At 41.4% G+C, this 21728-nt stretch overlaps 1 protein-coding gene across 2 annotated transcripts in view; it reads left to right on the forward strand.

The window, feature by feature from the left end:
• The first annotated feature begins 1131 nt into the window (after positions 1-1131).
• The window catches only part of VBP1 (VHL binding protein 1), a 30370-nt gene continuing 9773 nt past the window's right edge, over positions 1132-21728 (forward strand). Inside the window, exons 1-3 of one of the 2 annotated variants that reach the window (XM_086385917.1) lie at positions 1132-1211; positions 5603-5625; positions 10390-10514. In XM_086385917.1, coding sequence (XP_086242043.1) covers positions 1157-1211; positions 5603-5625; positions 10390-10514 — 203 coding nt within the window. In that variant the 5' untranslated portion in view covers positions 1132-1156. Of the gene's footprint in view, positions 1212-5602; positions 5626-6112; positions 6229-10389; positions 10515-21728 lie in introns of those variants that run through there. The other variant, XM_086385916.1, reaches the window with a different exon arrangement.

Genomic DNA, 21728 nt, shown 5'->3' on the forward strand with positions numbered 1-21728 from the left:
GTACCATATGGTCATTCACCATTTTGAAAGGTGATGCTCTGCAATTATTATAAAATATTGGCTATATACACTGTGGTTTACAATATATGCTTGTAGCTTATGTATATTATACGTAGTAGTTTGTTCCTCTTAATCCTCTACCCCTATCTTGCCCCTCCCCAGGTCCCTCTCCACACTGGTAGCCACTGGTTTGTTCTCTGTATCTGTGAGTCTGCTTCTGTTTTGGTATATTCACTAGTTTGTTGGGTTTTTGCTCTCCTCCTCTCTTGAACCTGTTCCAGTAAGGATTCTGCCTGGCCCCCCTCATTGTCCTTATCTCAGTCACAAGTAACCCCCATATTACCGCATCCCTTCTACTTCATGGCTGTGCGTCATCTTTTCCTTTTTTTTCCTTGGAGATTTTTCTGCAGCCTCTCCAGTGCCAGTATCTGTTGCTTCTTTAGAAACATCAGAGCACTTGATTTGTAAACTAGTGATATTTTATTGTCCTTGAATGCACAAAACGCTGTCAGCATCTGAGCAAAATACTTGAAATTCTAGTTCCATGTTTATCTCCAGGGTCTGCCACGACTCAGCTGGCATCTTCTCATGTTTAAGGATGGAGGCATTTTCTCTTTTTTTTCATATCTGACATTTAGCATTTTCAGTGGACATCCTTTAAATGTAATATTTCCTCTAGAGCAGTTGTTTGTCCTCTTGGTACTATTGTTTTCAGTTTAGTTCAATCGCTTAGTTATGTCCGACTCTTTGCGACCCCATGAACTGCAGCACGCCAGGCCTCCCTGTCCATCACCAACTCCTGGAGTTTACTCAAACTTAAGTCCATCAAGTTGGTGATGCCATCCAACCATCTCATCCTCTGTCGTCCCCTTCTCCTCCTGCCTTCAATCTTTCCCAGCATCAGGGTCTTTTCAAATGAGTCAGTTCTACGTGTCAGGTGGCCAAAGTATTGGAGTTTCAGCTTCATCAGTCCTTCCAATGAACATTCAGGAATTATTTCCTTTAGGATGGGCTGGTTGGATCTCCTCATAGTCCAAGGGATTCTCAAGAGTCTTCTCCAGCACCACGGAGTAATAAAATAGTAATTAAGTTTTTCCTTTGTTTTCTCTTCCATTTGAATTCATAGGTTCCAACTCCAGTGAGACTCCCTTCTGTGATGGCACCTCAATCCATGAGTTACACCCAACCAGGCTTAAGGACCAGCAAGGCTTGTGCTGCACCCACAAGAAATAACGTATGTTTGAACTGTTGTTGTTTTGGCCCTTGGTAGACATGTGCAGGGGCTTCCCAGGTGGTGCCAGTGGTAAAGAATCCGCTTGCCAGTGCAGGAGACATAAGAGACATGGGTTTGACCCCTGGGTTGGGAAGATCCCTTGAAGGAGGGAATGGCTACCCACTCCAGTATTCTTGCCTGGAGAATTCCATGGACAGAGGAGCCTGGCAGGCTACAGTCCATAATAAAGTCGCAAAGAGTCAGACACGACTGAAGCGACTTAGCATGCATGCAGACATGTGCAGTCACTGGAGGCAAGACCAGTGTTAGAACAGAGTTTTGCAGTCTTCTGTGTACTGTTGTTTCTTCATAGAAGAAAAAGGAATTGTCACATTTTCAGCCTTCAATTTCAGCACAACAGTTTCAGCATTCTAACATTTTATTTTTTGCATTCTAACATTTTAAAAAGACAAAACTGTAAAAACCCAATCCTCTACAAAGTTGTGTGGTGAAACCTCAACCAAGTTCCGATATGTAGTCAGCAAACCTTTTATTCATTCATTCAACAGACACAACTGAGAGCAGTGCTGAAGAGGTGGGTAGCTCAGTATGAAGGTTTTAGGCACCTGAGTTGCATGCTCAGACTTAAGAATGGGTAGCCAGTCAAGGGAGTGGGAAAGGGATCTTCCAGACAAGCATATAAACAGATAGGAAAGCCAAAGCACCATGGGAGATCACAGGAGGGAACAATTAATTCAGGGATAAAAGGTTTCAGAGCCTGCGTGCGTGGCATCACTTATAAAATGTTAAGCAGAACTGCGACTAGTGGAGGTATGCATGATAGAAGTTTGACATTAGACATAGAGAAAACAGCTTGAGCACAGAAGTGGAAGCAGGCAGTGGTAACATGGATGAGGTATAGCTAACCTCAGAAGCAAAAGGGAGAGTGTCATGATCCAGGTGTTCATTGCCTCTGATTATTGTTCTCTAGAAATCTTTACAGGGTTTCTACCTTCAGTCTTCAGACCATGCCCTGGGAGTCCCCTGGTTCCTGAAGGTTTTAAGAGGCCTGATAAAGCTTCAAGCATCAGATAGTGAGCAGACTGACCTCTGAGTTTTATGTAATAATATTTGTAGTTTATTTTATAACCACAAGGAAAAGTATGTGGGAACAATGAAAGATTTATATATCTGTCTGTCTTTAATAGATAAAATCCATGTTGAAGTACCAAAGTGAAAATGATTCCGAATCAGAGGTCAAAACAAATGATGATCTTTCTGCAGCCTGAACTGAATCACCAACAGCTTCCAAGTCAATAAACATTCATTTGGACATTCAATACCCTTGGGATTCTTCAATTCAGTGTTTTTGAAGTGATGCACTCTCTTGTTTTAATAGTTATCCTGGAAACTTTACCTGTAAAATTATAAAAAAAAAAAAAACCCTAAAGTTAATATCTTAATCTCTTCTATTAAATAACACAAAGACCTTAGAATACTTTTAAACTACAAGGGCATTCCCTCCCAACTTATGGTCATATGATGGTGGCCCAATATATTAGCCCTGTCCCAAATTTAAGGTGTTAGAGAGAAACGTTTTTGTTTACACTTGGAAATGTGTTCACAAATTCTTTTTTCACCATCCCTTCTTGCATTGGAACCATTTCCCTCTTCTTGAAGTACATGTTTTAGAAGTTTATTTAGTGTAGTTATACTGATGATAGACTCAGTTGTTATTGGAAAATGTAGTGCTTCGTACTCATTATTTTAAACTAAATTTTAAATTGATACATACATACAAAATCATTCTTGTTTGAATCTTTTTGTGGACAAATGTGGATCTATCTCTTGGGTAAATACCTAGGAGTAGAATGACAGGGTCATCAGGTAGGTGTTTATCTAAAATTAAAACTGCCAGGACTTCCCTGGTGGTCCAGTGGTTAAGAATCTGCCTGCCAATAACAGGGGACGTGGGTTCAATCCCTGGTCAGGGAGCTCAAATCCCACAAGACACAAGGCAACTAATCCCATTCACCATAACTACAGATGCCCACATGCCACAACTAGAGAAGCCTGCACACCACAATGAAGACCCTGCATGGCCAAAAAATTAAATTAAAACTGCCAAAAGTTGTTCAAAATTACTGTACCACTTTATCCCACCAGCAGTCTATGAGAATTCTATTGCTTTGAATTCTGGCCAAAAATGACTGCTGTTAGTATTTTAAATTTTGGCCATGCTGGTGGGTTTGTAAGTAATATTTCACAGTGGTTTAATTTACCCTTCCCCGATGACTAAGCAACGTTTCATATACTTACTGGCCATTCCACCATCTCTTTTACTGTGTGAAGCATCCAACTGTTTTTCCCATTTTAATGTTTTCCTTTGAGTTTCCCCCTCTCCTTTGGTTGCACCACATGGTTTGCAGTATCCTAGTTTCCCAACCAGGGATCGAACCTGTGCTCCCTGCAGTGGAAGTGGAGAGTCCTAATCACTGGACAGCAAGGGAATTTGTAGCTTTTATGTTTAGATCTATGATCCATCTAAACTACATTTTTGAGCTTGGTGACAGGGGTAGAGGTTAACTTTTTTCTATATAATTATCCAGTTGTTCTTGAAACATTTGGGGAAAACAAATTCGTTTCACCTTGCATTGTCTTGGAACATTTCTCAAAAGCCAACTGACGACATATTTATGGGTTTGTGTTACCTTTTGTTTTGTTCCATTGATCCAAAGATCTGTCCTTAGTCCAATAACACCCTGTCTTGATTATCACAGTTTCCTGTAGGTCTCAAAATCAGGCAGTATTAGTCTTCTAGGTTTATGCATATTTTTCAAGATTGGTTCAGGTATTCAGGTGTTCTTTGAATTACATAAAACATTCCAGTCAACTGATCAATTTCTATGAAAAAGAAAAGGCCTCAGAGAACATGCTGCTTAGGACTACATTGACTCTCTAGTTCAATTTGGAGAAAACAGACATATAGACATCCTAACTATATCTGTCCCTCCCAATCATGAACATGCTGGAGCTCTCAGGCATTCTTTAACTTCTGTCTTCTGATTTGAGGTTTTGAACAGTTACTAGCACTTTTCAGTACATAAATAAAGACTACTACCAAGTATTTTATGTTTTTTAATTCTACCATAATGGTATTCTTTAATTTCATTTTCTAAGTTTTGTCACTACTATATAAAGGCTCTCACTCTCATCCACCACCACCCGTGTTCCAAGGCCTCAAGCCTTGCCACTGTCTCGAGTCCTCAGCCCCTTCACAGTTGAGTCTTACTGCCCTGCCCACTTTCTCCATTCCTGGGATACCAGCCATCCCCCCACCCCTCCAACCCCTCCCTTCTTCCCAGTCCTCTAGCCCTTACCCCACCTCTAGTAGCGCCCTCTTTCCCATCCTCCAAACTTTCCGGCAAACTCTGTCCTTCACCACTCAGTCCAGCTCAAAGCCCTGCCCACTTAGCGGCTGAACAACAACAATTGCCTCCCTCTTTCCACTTCTTCATCCTGGCCAAGTTCCCTCACTACTGTAGTCCTACTGTATGCCAACTACTTATTAGGTATTTTGCGCGAAAAGTGAAAGTGTTAGTTGCTCAGTCGTGCCTGCCTCTTTGCAACCCCATGGACTGTAGCCCGTAGCCCGCTGGGCTCCTCCGTCCATGGGATTTTCCAGCCAAGAATGCTGGAGGGGGTTGCCATTTCCTTCTCCAGGGGATGTTCCTGACGGAGGGATCCAATCTATGCATTGCAGGCAGACTCTTTACGATCTGAACCAGCACGAAAACCCAGGTAGTCTATATACATAATCTCATTTAATCTTTACAACAGCCTTGTTGGTACCCATTGTCATTTTAATTTTTAAATAACTCAGATAGTGTCTTCACCTGTGCTCCTTTCCTACCCCGTGCAGGCAAGATAGAGACGTCCGTGTTTCTTGGTTGTGGTTTGGTCACTAGGTCACGTCTGACTCTGTGACCCCATGGGCTGTAGCCCACCAGGCTCCTCTGTCCATGGGATTTCCCAGGCAAGCATACTGGAGTGGGTTGCCCTTTCCTTCTCCAGGGGATCTTCCTGACCCAGGGATCGAACCTATGTCTCCTGCATCTCCTGCATTGGCAGGTGGATTCTTTACCCACTTAGCCACCAGGGAAGCCCGAGGCAGGAACCAACACGGTGCTTCGATGTCAGAAAACGGGTGTAGTGGTGGATGAGCTTGGGGATTCCTTGGGTCTAGAAACATCGGGAAAGTTCTTAGGATTTTGTATTAATATGTACAGTGTGAAGTTTGGAAAACGTTTGAGCTGGTGGTGAGAGTCTGACCAAAGGTGGCTTTCAGTAAATTGTGATGCAACGGGCGGGGTATTTATTGGAATCAAGCCACTAGGTCCCCTCGGAAGCAGGCTCAAAACAAGCACCCTTCAGGGGCCAAAAAGCTCGCGAGGATCGTGGGCCCAGAATGTCACCGAGGCCCAAGTCCCGTGGTGGCGTCTAGGTCTCGTGTCTGCTTGAGTTCGAGAAGGGATCGGGTAGCTTCGAAGGTTCTGGAGAGGCCTGTTCCAGGCTGGTAGTCCGTTCCGGCTTCTTCGGTGATTGTCAGCATCCTCCAGCCCGCCGCCCCACCCACAAAACCCCCGGAATCCCTTTTCCCAGGACTCGGTATTGGTCCTTCCCGCAGAGCCAGCCTCGCCTCCGCGGCCCTTCCACGCCTGTCACTCACCCGCGCAGCCAATTAGAACCCACAGATCGAGCGACCCTGCCGAGCGGGGACGGGGCGGGTATTTCCTGTAAGCCAACGAACGCACAGACTACCAGGCCAGGGGGCGGGCCCGCGGCTGTGACCTGAGCCAATCACAGGCCCCGGGCTACAGGCCGCTCGCGAGGCACGTTAGTCGCGCGCTCGCTTCTCCAAAATGGCGGCCTCTAAGGACGGTTGTGGTGTGGGAGAAGTGGCTGCTGGGAACGGGAGGCGACTCCACCTGGGGATTCCTGAAGCGGTTTTTGTGGTAAGTGGCCAGCGGGTGCTTGATGCTACGCTGTTGTTCCCTTTCTTCCTGGCCCCTCACCCGGGCCTTGGTTGTTGGAGGGAGAGCCGTTGGGCCCAATTACCTGGGAGGGGGCGCTCCGGCCTGAACGGACTAAACTGGGACGGGACCTGCCTGGGAGGGGACCTGCCTGGGAGGGGGCCTGCCGTCCGAGCAGGTCACAGGCGCTAAGGGGGCGCGGGGCCGGAGGACTTGGGGCGGAGGACTCGGGGGCGGAGGCGGGGCCGCTTCGAGGGACCGCCTTCCTCTGCCCTCCGCGGCCTGAGGTTCCGACCCCGCTTGCGAGAAGACGGGAGGCGGTGAGAAGCTGGAGCCTCAGCCTGGGTTCTGAGGAGACCGAGGGGGACGGGGTAACGGAGCTGGGGCTCAGGTGTGACGCTCGGAAATGACACCTCGGGTGTGGAAGGGCTGCGGCGGCCTGTGGCCTCAGAAGAAGACCCCATGATGGGCGCGTCGGCCGGGAAAGCTCTCGAAGGCCATGTGGAACCCGCTAGGCCATGGAGGCCTTAGCCCGCTGGCTGCCGGCGCTCACTAGAAGGTTGTCTAAGTGAAGCCACTTGTAATTACTTTGAGGTACATGGTTCTAACAACGTAGAGTCCATTGGGTGCAGTTCACAGAGGAAGCTGGCAATGCCGTGTTGGAGGGTTCACTGAACGGGGAGACTAAACCAAGGCCAAACAGAGAAGCACGTAGAGGCTTTCAATCCTGTTTCTCCATAAGGCTGTTCTCGAAATAGTGTTTGAGAGCTAGTTGAGTGTTGAGAAAACCTGATGGGTGTTCCAGGCCAGTATCACCCATCTTTGTTCACTCAGTTCTGGCTGAACTACTATAAAACCTTAATGGAAATTTCTCCACCTTTTGCTTTGTCCCAATATTGTCTTAATCTCTGCCTTTTTAAAAAATTTATTTATTTTAATTGGAGGCTAATTACTTTACAATATTGTACTGGTTTTTGCCATGCATTGACATGAATCAGCCATGGGTGTACATGTGTCCCCCATCCTGAACCCCCCTTCCACCTCCCTCCCCATCCCATCCCTTAGGGTCGTCCCAGTGCACCAGCCCTGAGCACCCTGTCTCATGCATCGAACCTGGATTGGCTTTTTGTTGATGAAATCTTCCACCGTTCAGAAGACCCCTGTCTTTTATTTAGACCACTTTTATATGCACTCTATGAATATTTGCATTGACTGATTCAGTTTTCTCCTATTTTATTTATTTATTTATTTTTGTCCCTGAAATGTGCCATGTATTTCTTTCCGCTCATTTCCCAGTTAATCATCAACAAGAGACAAAATTTGTTGAGTACCAGGCACATTCCTAATGCTTTTACACAACTCAGGAAGAGGCAAGTACTGTTATTCTCATTTTGTACATGTTCAGACTGAGCCCCGGAGCCCTTGAGTAATTTGCCCCAAGTCACACAATGTGTAAGTGAATTATCCAAGCTTTAAACTTGGTCAGTCTGTGGGCTCCAGACCTCTAGTGAGGTCATTATCTTGCTCACTGGCATTTCCCCTGATCCTAGCACAGTTCCTGACACACAGTATAAACTCATAACTAAATGTCAGATTGAATTTCCATAGTGCCTTAAAATCCTGCATTCATGGTGCTCAACAAATGATGGCTTCAGAAATCTGATTCAGGAAGATGAAGTTTATCAAGGGGCTATATTAAGTGTTATCTTAAAATGCATTTTCTCTGAAATGTTATGAGTTGCTTTTTCTAGATCTTTAAAATTTCTATCAATACAATATATAAACAATCCAAATTTATATAAATATTTTTATGTTCCCCAACTAATGGGAAATAACGTATTTTATAAAGAACATTGGTTTTGAGACTAGAGTTTGAATTCTGCCTCTGCTTCCCAGTTGCTATTTATCTTGAGCATATTGTTTTACAACTTTGAGCCCCTCTGTTTCTTTAACTGAAATAAGGATAACATTACTTACATATTTCTTCTGAGAAACAGAGAATGTGCTTTCAGTATTGCAAGTAGATACTTAATACATATTCATTTCGGTAATGAGGCAGTGTACCATAGTGGTTAGAAGTCAGACTGCCTTTTCCCCATTCCAGTTGGTACAGTAATTTTTTTCTTTCTCTGCTTTAATTGATCTTTTTCCCCCTTGTCCATTGTTTGGCTGCTCCCATCTCTTAACATCTAGTTCAGATATGACCTCTGTAGTTTTTCCTGACCACCACCCCAGGATAGAATTCTTGGTGCTTCCATCTGTTCCCTTAGCCATATCTAATGTTTGTTGAACACTTACTAGCTACTGTGTCCTCTTCTGAGTCTTTTACATGTGGTAACTCATTTAATCCCCTGTGGGGAAGAGGCACTTTTTTCTTTTACAGATGAGGAAATTGAAGCCAAGACAAGAGTTAAACAACTGCCTCATGGTCCACACAGCTAGTACGTGATGCAGCCAGCATTCAAGCCATGCAGCCTCTGGGTCTTAACCACAGACTTTTGCTGCTGTAGTTCCTTCTTCTTGCTCGTGTCTAAGCTTCTAATAACATGTGCCAGAAACATTTGTTTTCCTACAACAATCCTTCTAGGAAGATGCTATCTCCAAAATGCTATCTCCTTACACTTGATCACCATGCAGAACTCAGATGTTGCCTCAGGCTCACCTTTTCAGTTTTCTTTTACAGTGTCTAACTTGATGGCTTCATAGTTCACTCCTTTGCTTTGTTTCTCTTGCTTTTTCTTCTTGCTTGGTTTTGGCTAAAATACTCCCTTCGAGCTGGTAAGCACGTGCTCACCTGTTGTCACTTGTGGTATCCAACTCTTTGCAATCCCATGGACCATAGCCTGCCAGGCTCCTCTGTCCATGGGATTTTCCCAGCAAGAAGACTAGAGTGGGTTGCCATGCCCTCCTCCAGGGAATCTCCCCCACCCAAGGATTGAACCCTTATCTCCTGCATCTCCTGTGTTGCAGACCAATTCTTTTCCTGCTGAGCCATCAGGGAAACCCTAGCTAGTAAGCATGGATAAGAATAATGCTTATCCCAGATAAGCAAAGATCCCAGAAACTGTAAGATAATTTGGAAATAAAATGGAGATAGCATCTTCCTAGAAAGATTGTTATAGGAAAAGAAATGTTTCCAGCACATGTTATTAGAAGCTTAGATATGAGCAAGGAGAATGAACTACAGCAGCAAAAGTCTAAATTTAAGTTTCCTGTATTGAAGGACTAAAGTTGTTTAAATTACTGGAAGGTTCTTAGAGAATCTCCTTTGTTTCCATAGAGTTTCACTTAGTTCTTGATCGTTATCTATTTAACTAGCTTTTCTTCAGGGATAAGCATGTGTAATATACATTAAAAATGCTGTTCAGTTTTATTGCTTTGCTTTTGCTTATTTATTCCTGTTAGAAAAGATTGTTTTGTTTGCCTTTTAGGCTTGGGCTTTCCTGGTGGCTCAGATTGTAAAGAGTCTGCCTGCAATGTGGGAGACCCGGGTTTGATCTCTGGGGCGGAAAATCCCCTGGAGAAGGGAATGGCAACCCACTCCAGTATTCTGGCCTGGAGAATTACATGAACACAGGAGTCTGGCAGGCTACAGTCCATGGGATCACAAAGAGTCGGACCCGACTGAGCAACTAACACTTTTACACTTTGGCTTACTTTATTTCGATCAGTTGATAACTTAAGGAAGTATTTGTGGCTTCTCTTGGGAACCTAATGACCATATTTAGCATGATTTTTATGGCAGAGCTTGTAGAGTTAAAATTGTAAGTAATAAAATGGATAATTTTGAATCATTTTGTGGCTAAGGCACATGACTAAATGACATGTTTGTTGGTAATTTTTGTATTTACTGTGAGTGCTGCATGGCATATATATAACTCAGCAAGGTCATCTTTCCTTATATGTAAATAGGAAGGTGGGAGAAGAATACATTGACTACATAACATATTTGCACTGTCTGAAATGGTCTCTAACTTTTTATAACTAAAAAAGTTAAAAACAAGTCTTTGGAGAAAAAGAAACACAAGCTCTTCCCCCCCACCTCGCCCCCAAGCTCCTTTTATGTTTTAAAAAAGCTAAAGCAGTCAAAAATCTGAGGTATGAATTGTAAAATTCTTAATGTATTCTTTTTGATATTAAAAGGAAGATGTAGATTCCTTCATGAAACAGCCTGGGAATGAGACTGCAGATATTGTACTGAAGAAGCTGGATGAACAGTATCAGAAATATAAGTTTATGGAACTCAATCTTGCCCAAAAAAAAAGGAGGTAAGTGTAAAAATTTCTAAGTTTTTAAGATTAATATTACATCGCTGAAACTTTTGAAAGATTGAGATAATTTGCACACAGATAAAATGTCTATGTGTTGAATATTTAGTTTTATGAATTTTGATAAATGTATCCATTTCTGTAACCACTGCCCAGATAAACATATGGAACATTTCTGTTACCCAGGAAGTTTCCTCCCGGTCCTTTCTGGCCAACCATGCTCACTCTTAGAGACAAACACTGTTCTGATTATTTTCACCATAAATTAGTATTGTCTGCTCTTGAGCGTCATATGACTGGAACCATATAGTAACTACTCTTTTATGTCAGGCTTCTTACACTTAGTATAGTGGTTTTGAGAGTCATCATCCATGGTACTGTGGGTATCAATACATTAGTTTCTTTTTAGTGCTGAGTCATTCTCCACTGTATGTGGGTTTACCACAGTTTTTGTCTGTTTTTATCTATTTGCTTATTAATGGACATTTGGGTTGTTTCCTCATTTGGTTTTAAATGTTTCCATGGACGTATATTTTCATTTCTCCTGGATTATTATCCAAGAGGTAGAATCGCTGACTTGTATGGTAAGTATGTTTAATTTTATAAGAAACTGCCAAAAATCCTAGGTGGCTTTAGCATATTATACAGCCACATTACATTATTACATTACAGCAGTAGTACATTATTGTAGTTATTATATGCAATTATTGTTGTATATTACATTACAGCAATGTATGGGAGTTCCAGTTCTTCAATCTCACCAGCACTTGCTGTTGTCAGTCTAAGATGCTTTTGAAAACCTAACAGAATGAGTATTGAAGTCCTTATTCCATAGCATCTAGGATCATAACATCCTAAATGTCTACTTCATTTTTTCATTTTGCCAATGAGATGGCAGACCCACGGAAGTTATGACTTTCCCAAGATTTCATAACTAATAAGCTTGGGCCAAAAGTATTCCCATTTTCAGTCCTTTATTCCCCTATGTTTTTATAGTAGCTTATGCAGTCAATTCACTGTAATAAATACTTATGGAGACCTGTTATACACATGTGCCAGCATTCTGATATCAAATGTTATGGAGTTCCTAATAGGTGTCAGATACTGTTTTTGGGTAAAATACCAATATCTGCTTTCAGTAGGGGTGTAGTCTAGTGGCATGATAGGTATGTAAATAAAAGAAGTACACAAAATATAGCAGTTAAGGTGCTGTGGTACAGAGTGATGAGTTAGCAGAGGGGAAGGGGTGAGCTGCAGGGAGACACAGGGGTTCAGGGGAAACTTCCAAGAGGAGCAGATAGCTGTGTAGAATGTTGAAGGCTGGTTATGAGCTTAGAAGCAGACTAAAGGGAGGAAGGGTAGTCTGGGTGTGAGGGTACCACTTAGGCAGAGATACAAAAGTTGGTGTTTAGATGGGAATTCCTCTTTCTTTTTAGGATACACTGTGGACATCCTGTTTGACTTATCATTTAATTTGAATGTACTTTGATTTAACAGGTTTTTTTTTCCTTAATGGTTAGTGCTTTTTGTATCCTGTTTAAGAGATATCCCAAGTTCATGAGGGTATTCTCTTCATGTTTTATTCTCAGAGCTTTATTGTTTATCTCACACTTAGATCTATAATCTGTGGGTTATTCAGAAGGATGTTGCTAAATTTCACAGCAGCTGTGGGCTTTTCAAGTGTGTTTCTTTGCCCTTTCTGTGTATTATACATTGATAGTTGCCTCTGCAGTCTTGTTCATAATCAGGTTTTTCTTTTGTTTCTTTCTCTCTTTTTTTGTTTTGGTAATACTTTCATAGGTTTGTGTATGGTTTCTCCATTAAGAGGTAAATAGTATCTAGTTCTCTCCTACAATGATACTTAATTCCTCAATCCATTAATGATGAGTCGCAAAATGCTGATGTTCTAATTCAGTTATTTATTTTTTATTTCTTAATAAGCTGGAATGTTGCTATAAACAGAAACGTTCCTTCATGTTCTCTTTGGTAAAAGTGGCTGTAAGAAATCGGCTCACCTCTCAGTTTGTCCCTGTCACCTCAACAGCTCTCTGCTGCCTGGCTGCAAAGGAAGTGTGTATTTTCCCTGGCTACTTGAACAGTTAGAAGCGTACATGTTGGGTCTGCCTCCATCTTAACCTGAAATAATTTCTATCCTTTTTTTTTAAGCTTTTTACTCTGTTTCTTTAGGTACATGCAGTTTGAGAATTATGAAATCTTCTTGCTGATTTTAAACCCATGTAAAATAATGCTTCTTGTTTTAGTCAGTTTTTTTGGAAACTTAGAGCTACTTCACCTTTGTTTTGGCTAACATTTAAAAACTTGTTGGTGTATGTTGAATTATAATAGATACTGTGTTTCTGCCATATAGCAAAGGGAATCAGCTACACATATACATGTATCCACTCTTTTTTAGATTCTTTTCCCATATAGGTCATTACAGAGTTCCCTGTGCTATATAGTAGGTCCTCACTAGTTATCTGATTTCTGTAAAGTAGTGTATATATCGGAGAAGGCAATGGCAACCCACTCCAGTACTCTTGCCTGGAAAGTCCCATGGATGGAGGAGCCTGGTAGGCTGCAATCCATGGGGTTGCTAAGAGTCACACAGGACTGAGCGACCTCACTTTCACTTTTCACTTTCATGCATTGGAGTAGGAAATGGCAACCCACTCCGATGTTCTTGCTTGGAGAATCCCAGGGACGGTGGAGCCTGGTGGGCTGCCGTGTATGGGGTCCCACAGGGTCGGACACAACTGAAGCGACTTAGCAGTAGCAGCAGCAGTATATATATGTCAATCCCAATTTCTGAATTTATCCCTCACCTTTTATTTCCTCCCTAGTAACCATAGGTTTGTTTTTTACATCTGTGAGTCTGTTTCTGTTTTGTAAATAAGTACATGTGTACCTGGTTTTTTTTTTTTTTTAGATTCCCCATGTAAGCAGTGTCACGTGATATTAGTCTTTCCCTGTCTGACTTAATTCACTCCATATCACAATTTCTAGGTATATCCATGTTGCTGCAAATGGCATGATGTCATTCCTTTTTATGGCTGAGTAATATTTCATGGTACATATGTACTGCATCTTCTCTATCCATTCCTCTGTCCATAGACATTTAGGTTGTTTCCATGTCCTGGCTGTTGTAAACAGTGCTGCAATGAACATTGAGGTGCATGTATCCTTTTGAATCATGGCTTTCTCCAGATATATGCCCAGGAGTGGTGGCTAACATTTTCTTGGTATATCTTCTCCAGTGCCTTTTCTTTCAGTTGTTTTTACTATTTATATTTAAGGGTGTTCCATGTAAACAACATATGGTGTTGTTTTTTTTTTTTTAATCCAACCTATCTATTTAGATAAGCTCATTTTTCTTTTTGGATACTTTCAAGATTGTCAGCTCTTTTGTTTTCAGTTCAGTTCAGTCGCATCCTACTCTTTGTGACTGTATGCACTGCAGCACGCCTGTCCATCACCAACTCCCGGAGCTTGCTCAAACTCATGTCCATTGAGTCAGTGATGCCATCCAACCATCTCATCCTCTGCCGTTCCCTTCTCCTCCTGCCTTCAATCTTTCCCAGCATCAGGGTCTTTTCCAATGAGTCAGTTCTTCACATCGGATGGCCAAAGTTTTGGAATTCAGCTTCAGCATCAGTCCTTCCAAAGAATATTCAGGAGTGATTTCCTTTAGGATGGACTGGTTGGATCTCCTTGCAGTCCAAGGGACTCTCAAGAGTTCACCAACACCACAGTTCAAAAGGATCAATTCTTTGGCAGTCAGCTTTCTTTATTGTCCAACTCTTAACATCTATACAAGACTACTGGAAAAACCATAGCTTTGACTATATGGACCTTTGTTGGTAAAGTAATGTCTCTGCTTTTTAATATGCTGTCTAGGTTGGTCATAGCTTTTCTTCCAAGGAACAAGTGTTTTTTAATTTCATGGCTTCAGTCACCATCTGCAGTGATTTTGGAGCCCCCCAAAATAAAGTCTGTCTCATTGTTTCCATTGTTTCCCCATCTATTTGCCATGAAGTGAGGAACTAGATGTCATGATCTTAGTTTTTTGAATGTTGGAGTTTTAAGCCAGCTTTTTCACTCTCCTGTGTCACTTTCATCAAGAGGCTCTTTAGTTCTTCTTTGCTTTCTGTCATAAGGGTGGTGTCATCTGCATATTTGAAGTTATTGATATTTCTCCTGGCAATCTTGCTTCCAGCTAGTGCTTCATCCAGTCCGGCATTTTGCATGATGTGCTCTGCATATAAGTTAAATAAGCAAGATGACAACATACAGCATTGTATACCCCTTTCCCAATTTGGAACCAGTCCATTGTTCCATGTCTGGTTCTTACTGTTGCTTCTTGACCTGTATACAGATTTGTGTTTTTTGAGGCTATCTTTCTTAAATTCTTTCTTAACTGACTTATATTCAGGTTCCAGTAGCCATGGATACCTGTATGGATTGCTTTTATGCATAGAGGAGTTTGCTTTTTGGGAGCTGTGCATCTATATCAGCCTTGGACCTCTTGAACCCTGTTCCTAGTTCTTGCACTTAAATATGTGAGCTCCCAACTGAAGTGTGAGTCAGGGGCCCAGGCTCAGGTCTCCAGCTGGTATTGGCACCTGCCTCGAGACACATGCTTTTCTGTAGTCCTCACTGCTCAACTCAAAGCGTTTTCCAGTTTTATTATCTTATTTTTCCTCCTGAAAGTTCCCTTACCTCTGTGATATCAGCTATGCAACAGAACTACTTCTGTGGTTGATTGTTTTACAGCAGATGGCTCTGTGTAGTGTGGATATTAACCTTTTCTTTACACATGTTGTTTATCTTTTCTTGCACCCTGTCATATAAATTTACCTTCCACTTGAAAAGTTACTTATTAATTCATAATTTTCGTGTGGTGGTCTCTTTAACACATGAATTTTTATGTGCTTTTATAAATTTCTGTAACTGGAAATTTTGTGATTATCATTTTTTTTCGATCATCTGTTAATTTTTTTCCTTTTCTCATTCTGGGATTCGTGTTAATGTGGATGTTAATTAACTCTTCTAATTCTGCCTTGCCTTTCTGTTTATTGTTTCCTTTTTTCTGCTGACTTCAGTAATTTTGTCTTTTGATGATTAAATGGATTGCTATCCATGAGTCCTTTATTTCAGCCATTACATTTTTTAAACCTAGTATTTTTGGTTCTTCTTACAGCTACTCGTTTCTTTTTTATATTACCAGTATCCTGTCTTGTCTTTTTGAGGTATTTAAAAATATTCACTGTATAATCTTTAGTATTCAGATGGCATCACCAACTCCAGGGACATGAGTTTAGGTAAACTCCAGGAGTTGGTGATGGACAGGGAGGCCTGGCGTGCTGCAGTCCATGGGGTCACAAAGAGTCGGACATGACTGAGTGACTGAACTGAACTAAACTGCACTTGTTTCATCTGGTAGAGGTCGTTGAGTTTATTTTCTTTGTTTTATTTTGTAGTTGAGTTTATCAGATGACCATTTTTTCCCCTGTCAGCTCATATTCCCTCAGGGATATCCATTCCCTTTGGCCAGTAATATGTGTGGAAGTGGGAGTGAGTAATTCAAGTCCTTCCTGGTGGGCAGAGTTTACACTCTATGGCATGGCCATCAGACAAATGCTCCTTCTCTTCAGCCAAGTGCCTCAGGCTCTGGGAGATTCTTTCCATTCCTTTCTCTTTGACTGGTTTCACTGGCATCTCCTCTGGGAGGATGATGGGGAGAACAGAACTACTAGGGGCCAGTACTTTCTTCTCAGCCCTCAGTCTGATCTTCTCCCTGCCTCTAGCCAATTGTATTGTTTTTCTGCCCTGTTACAGTCATGGGGTCGGAGAAGGCAATGGCACCCCACTCCAGTACTCTTGCCTGGAAAATCCCATGGACGGAGGAGCCTGGTAGGCTGCAGTCCATGGGGTCGCTGAGGGTCGGACACGACTGAGTGACTTCACTTTGACTTTTCACTTTGATGCATTGGAGAAGGAAATGGCAACCCACTCCAGTGTTCTTGCCTGGAGAATCCCAGGGATGGGGGAGCCTGGTGGGCTGCTATGTATGGGGTCACACAGAGTCGGACACGACTGAAGCAACTTGGCAGTAGCACAGTCATGGGGTAGGTAATGTGATTCACGCAGGGCAATTTAGAGGGAGGAAAAACAACTAGAAAGTTGCCCTTTAGCCTTAAATGCTCCTCCCTTTGAAAACTTGATCTAGTTCCCTTCTAGTTCCCTTCTGTGTCTCCTCTCACCTGGAAATTTCCATTGTTCATAGAATAACAAAGACCTAGAACTGACCCAAATGTCCATTGACAGGAGAATGGATGAACAGGTTGTGTTATATTTGTAAATGTATATTACACAGAAGTGAAAATGGATGAAAAGAAAACTCTTAGGAATTTGATTGGGTTATAAAGCAAACACCAGAAAAATGCAACTAACATGAGCCCATTTATATCAAGAAACTAGCAAAGAATATATTGTTTAGGAATACACGTAACTGTATGAAACTATTTGAAGAAGTAAAAAAGAGACTATAAACACACAGTTCAGGAGAGCTGCTATTTTTGGGGACAGAGCAGGGTGTGGAGGAACCAGAGATCAAATTGCCAACATCTGTTGGATCATAGAAAAAGCAAGGGAATTCAGGAAAACGTCTACTTCTGCAACATTGACTATGCTAAAGCTTTTGACTGTGTGGATCACAACAGACTGGAAAATTCTTATAAGAGATGGGAATATGAGACCATCTTACCTGTCTCCTGAGAAACCTGTCTGCAGGTCAAGAAGCAACAGTTAGAACTGGATGTGGAACAACAGACTTGTTCAAAATTGGGAAAGGAGTACATCAAGGTTGTATATTGTCACCCTGCTAATTTAACTTCTATGCAGAGTACATCATGCAAAATGCCAGGCTGAATGGATCACAAGCTGGAATCAAGACTGCCTGGAGAAATAACAATCTCAGATATGCAGATGCCACACTCTAATGGCAGAAAGCGAAGAGGCACTAAAGAGCCTCTTGATGAGTGTGAAAGAGGAGAATGAAAATGACTTACAACTCAACATTCATAAAGCTAGGATCATGGCATCTGGTCCCATCACTTCATGGCAAATAGATGGGGAAAAAGTGAAAACAGTGGTAGATTTTATCTTCTCGGGCTCTAAAATCACTGTGGATGGTGACTGCGGCCACAAAATTAAAAGACACTTGCTCCTTGGAAGAAAAACTGAGAGAAACCTAGATAGCATATTAAAAAGCAGAGACATCACTTTTCTAGTGATGTCAGTAGTTTTGCCAGTAGTCATATATGGGTGTGAGAGTTGGTCCATAAAGATGGCTGAGCAACGAAGAATCGATGCTTTCAAATTGTGATGCTGTATAAGACTCTTTAAGAGTCCCTTGGACAGCAAGAAGATCAAACCAGACCATCCTGAAGGAAATGAACCCTGAATATTCATGGGAATGACTGATGCTGAAGCTGAAGCTCCAGTCCTTTGGGAACCTGATATGAAGAGCCGACTCATTGGAAAAGACACTGATGCTAGAAAAGATTGAGGGTAGAAGAAGGTGGCAATAGGGGATAAGATGGTTAGATGGCATCACTGACTCAGTGGACATGAGTTTGAGCAAACTCTGGGAGATAGTGAAGGACAGAGAAGCGTGGTGTGCTGCAGTCCATGTGGTCGTGGGAAATCAGACATGACTTAGTGAATGAACAACAAGGGTGGGGTGGGTGTATTGCTCAGACATGCACAGTGGCCTTGGTGGTCTAGTTCCTGAGATGTCCGGGGTTGCAGCTGCTTGATTGATTGCTATGCTTCATAACCTATATATTACATGTAATATCTACATGTTCAACAATATAACAGAAATCATTTGTATGACCAAAACAATTTGATCTGAACATACTAATGTTACATGTCTATCAGATACTATACACATGAACACGTCTACATCTTTCTCTGATTTACGTATATCAGCATAGACAAAAAAGCAAAATTGAGAGACCTATGACATCTATATTGAATTGTAAAGAGTTCACAGAACAGTAGCCCTCAAGCTATGCTTTAAAAAAAAAAGTCAGTGCTAAGTGTGTGTTTCTCGACTCTTCACTGAGTTGTCTTGCCAGATAGTGATACTATTTTTCAAGCAGCAGGCCTCTGTGACACATTTTCCAGGTCAGTAGCACAGATTGTAAAGAAGTTTGCCATGCTAACCTCATTCACACAGTACTGTGACTTCCTTTATATGATTCAGGAAGTACATGTTCATTATCATATTTAGAATTTATTTACATGCTGACCTCTAATAATATTTAGTTGCATGTCTTCTGAAAGAACCACAGCTTTTTTAGTCTGCTTTTAGTCCATTTGGTTACAAATTATACTGTGATTTGACAGGACTCCCAGAACAGTTTTGCACATTTTTCCATGTGAAACATTTGAAAGCCTTGGGCAGCTTCTAATCGTCAAAAACAAAAGAGCTAAAAAGGTCTCATTCTGTATTCTCTGAGTTTGGCCTTGAGTGTTTTCAGCATATTGTTACCTGTTGTCAGTGAGAGTGACTTCATTTGGGAATCAGTTGCTAGTAGTTTTTTAAAATTATTTTGAATAAGCTTTATTTTTAAAGGCAGTTTTAGTTTTGTAGCAAAATGGAGCATAAAGTACAGAGGTTTCCTATTTAGCCCCTGCCCCTACACATGTATAACCTTCCCATTATCTATATCTTTTACCAGAGTGGAACATTAGTTACAGTTGATGAACCAATATTGATATGTTTTTATTAACTAAGGTCCATAGTTTACATTAGTGTCCACTCTTACGTTGTACATTTGATGGGTTTGAACACGTGCACCATGACATGTATCTGTCATTATAGTGTCATACAGAGTAGTCTCAGTGCCGTAAGAATGCTCTGCGTGCAATATATTCATCCCTCCCTCCCCTTCCTAAACTCCTGGCAACCAGTGATGCTTTTACTGTCTCCATAGTTTTGTCTTTTCCAGAATGTCTTACAGCCAGAATCCTACAGTATGTAGTACCCCTTTCAGGTTGGTTTCTTTCATTTAGTCATATGCATTTAGGCTTCTTGCATGTCTTTTCATAGCTTGATAGATCATTTCTTTTTAGCAGTGAATATTATTCCATTGTCCAGATGGACCACAATTTATTTCTCCGTTTGCCTACCAAGGGCATCTGGGTTGCTTCCAAGTTTGGACAATTATGAATAAAGTTGTTATGAGCATTTGTGTGCAGTTTTTGTGTGGACCTGAGTTTACAGCTCCTTTGGATAAATACCAAGGAGCATGATTGCTGGATCGTATGGTAAGAATGTGTTTAGTTTTGTAAGAACCTGACAAACTGTCTTCTAAAGTGACTGTACCATGTTGCATTCCCTCCAGCAATGAATGAAAATTAACGTTGCTTCATATCCTCACCAGCATCCAGAGTTGTCAGTATTCTGGATTTTGGCCATTGTAATAGGTGTGTGTGTGCTCAGTGGCTCAGTCGTGTCCGACTCTTTGCGACCCCATGGAATGTAGCCCACCAGGCTCCTCTGTCCATTGGATTCTCCAGGCAAGAGTATTGGAGTGGGTGGCCATGCCCGCCTCCAAGAGATTATCCTGACCCAGGAATCAAACATGCATCTCCTGCATTGGCAGGCAGATTCTTTACCACTAGTGTCATCTGGGAAGCCCAGAATAGGTGTGCAGTGGTTATGTCATTGTTTAAATTTGCATTTCTCTGGTGATAGAGAGGGAGGCCTGGCATGCTGCAGTTCATGGGGTTGCAAAGAGTCGGACACGACTGAGCGACTGAACTGATACTGATGATATATGATGTGGAGCATCTTTTCATATGCTTATTTGCCATTTGTATATCTTCTTTGGTAGGGTATTAAGTCCTTTGGTCCATTTTTTAATACAGTTGTTCCTTATTGTTGAGTTTTGAAAGTTCTTTGTATATATTGGATACCAGTCCTTTATCACGTGTCTTTTGCAGATATCTTATCCCAGTCTGTGGCTTGTCTTTTCATTAAAGTCTATCATATCAATTATTTCTTTTATGGATTATGTCTTTGGTATTAATATCTAAAAAATCATTACCAGACTCAAGGTCATCTAGCTTTTTTCCTGTTTTATCTTCTAGGAGTGTTATAGTTTTGCATCATACTTTACATATGTGATTCATTTCAACTTAAGTTTTGTGAAATGTGTATGTATGTCTGTGTTTAGATTCATTTTTTTATGTGTGGATGTCCAGTTGGTTCAGTCTGATCAGTCTCATCATGTCTATCATTGTTTTTGTAAATTTCCTGGGTTCAAACCAATGATCCATTTATAATTTTATTATCAACTTAAGTTTTGTGAAATGTGTATGTATGTCTGTGTTTAGATTCATTTTTTTATGTGTGGATGTCCAGTTGGTTCAGTCTGATCAGTCTCATCATGTCTATCATTGTTTTCGTAAATTTCCTGGGTTCAAACCAATGATCCATTTATAATTTTATTATATTATTATAATATATACCTAACTTTTAGGTAACAATTATTACCTAACTTGAAAAGAAATAGTATTTTTCAACATAAAAGTTAAAGAAAAATCACCCAAAGTTTAAAAGGATCATGAAATTATATTGTATCTTACTGTGGTGTGTTACACATTCAGTTGATTTTGCATTGTGAGAAGTGCAGGTGCTGAGAAGCTGTCCCTGCACTTGCTGCTGTTGGGTTGGTGGTTTCCAGTTGAGAATATAATACTTGAATGCATGTTATTTTAAAAATTAATCTATTTAAAATGCAATTCTAATTAAATGTAGAACCTTTGAATCACCTCTGGGGGATATGACTTTCTGGTGGCTCAGCTGGTAAAGAATCTGCCTGCAGTGCAGGAGACCTGGGTTCAATCCCTTATTCAGGAAGATCCCCTGGAGGAGGGCATGACAACCCACTCTGGTATGGCCTGGAGAATCCCCATGGACAGAGGAGCCTGGCAGGCTACAGTCCATGGGGTCACAAAGAGTCGGACATGATTGAGTGACTAAGCACACACAGCCCAGAAAAGTTAACTAATGGTGGATTTGACATACAGAACAGGACTCTGTTCACAATAGGTGTTCCGTAAGTATTTGCTATTATATCTAAGTAGTTTAGTAAATATTTATGTCTGAAATATCTTAGATATTTTAATATAAACAATTCA

Source organism: Bos grunniens, chromosome X, assembly GCF_055505025.1.
Source record: "Bos grunniens cultivar Pamir isolate PY7600 chromosome X, Bosgru_T2T1.0, whole genome shotgun sequence".
NCBI classification, from domain to species: Eukaryota; Metazoa; Chordata; class Mammalia; order Artiodactyla; family Bovidae; genus Bos; species Bos grunniens.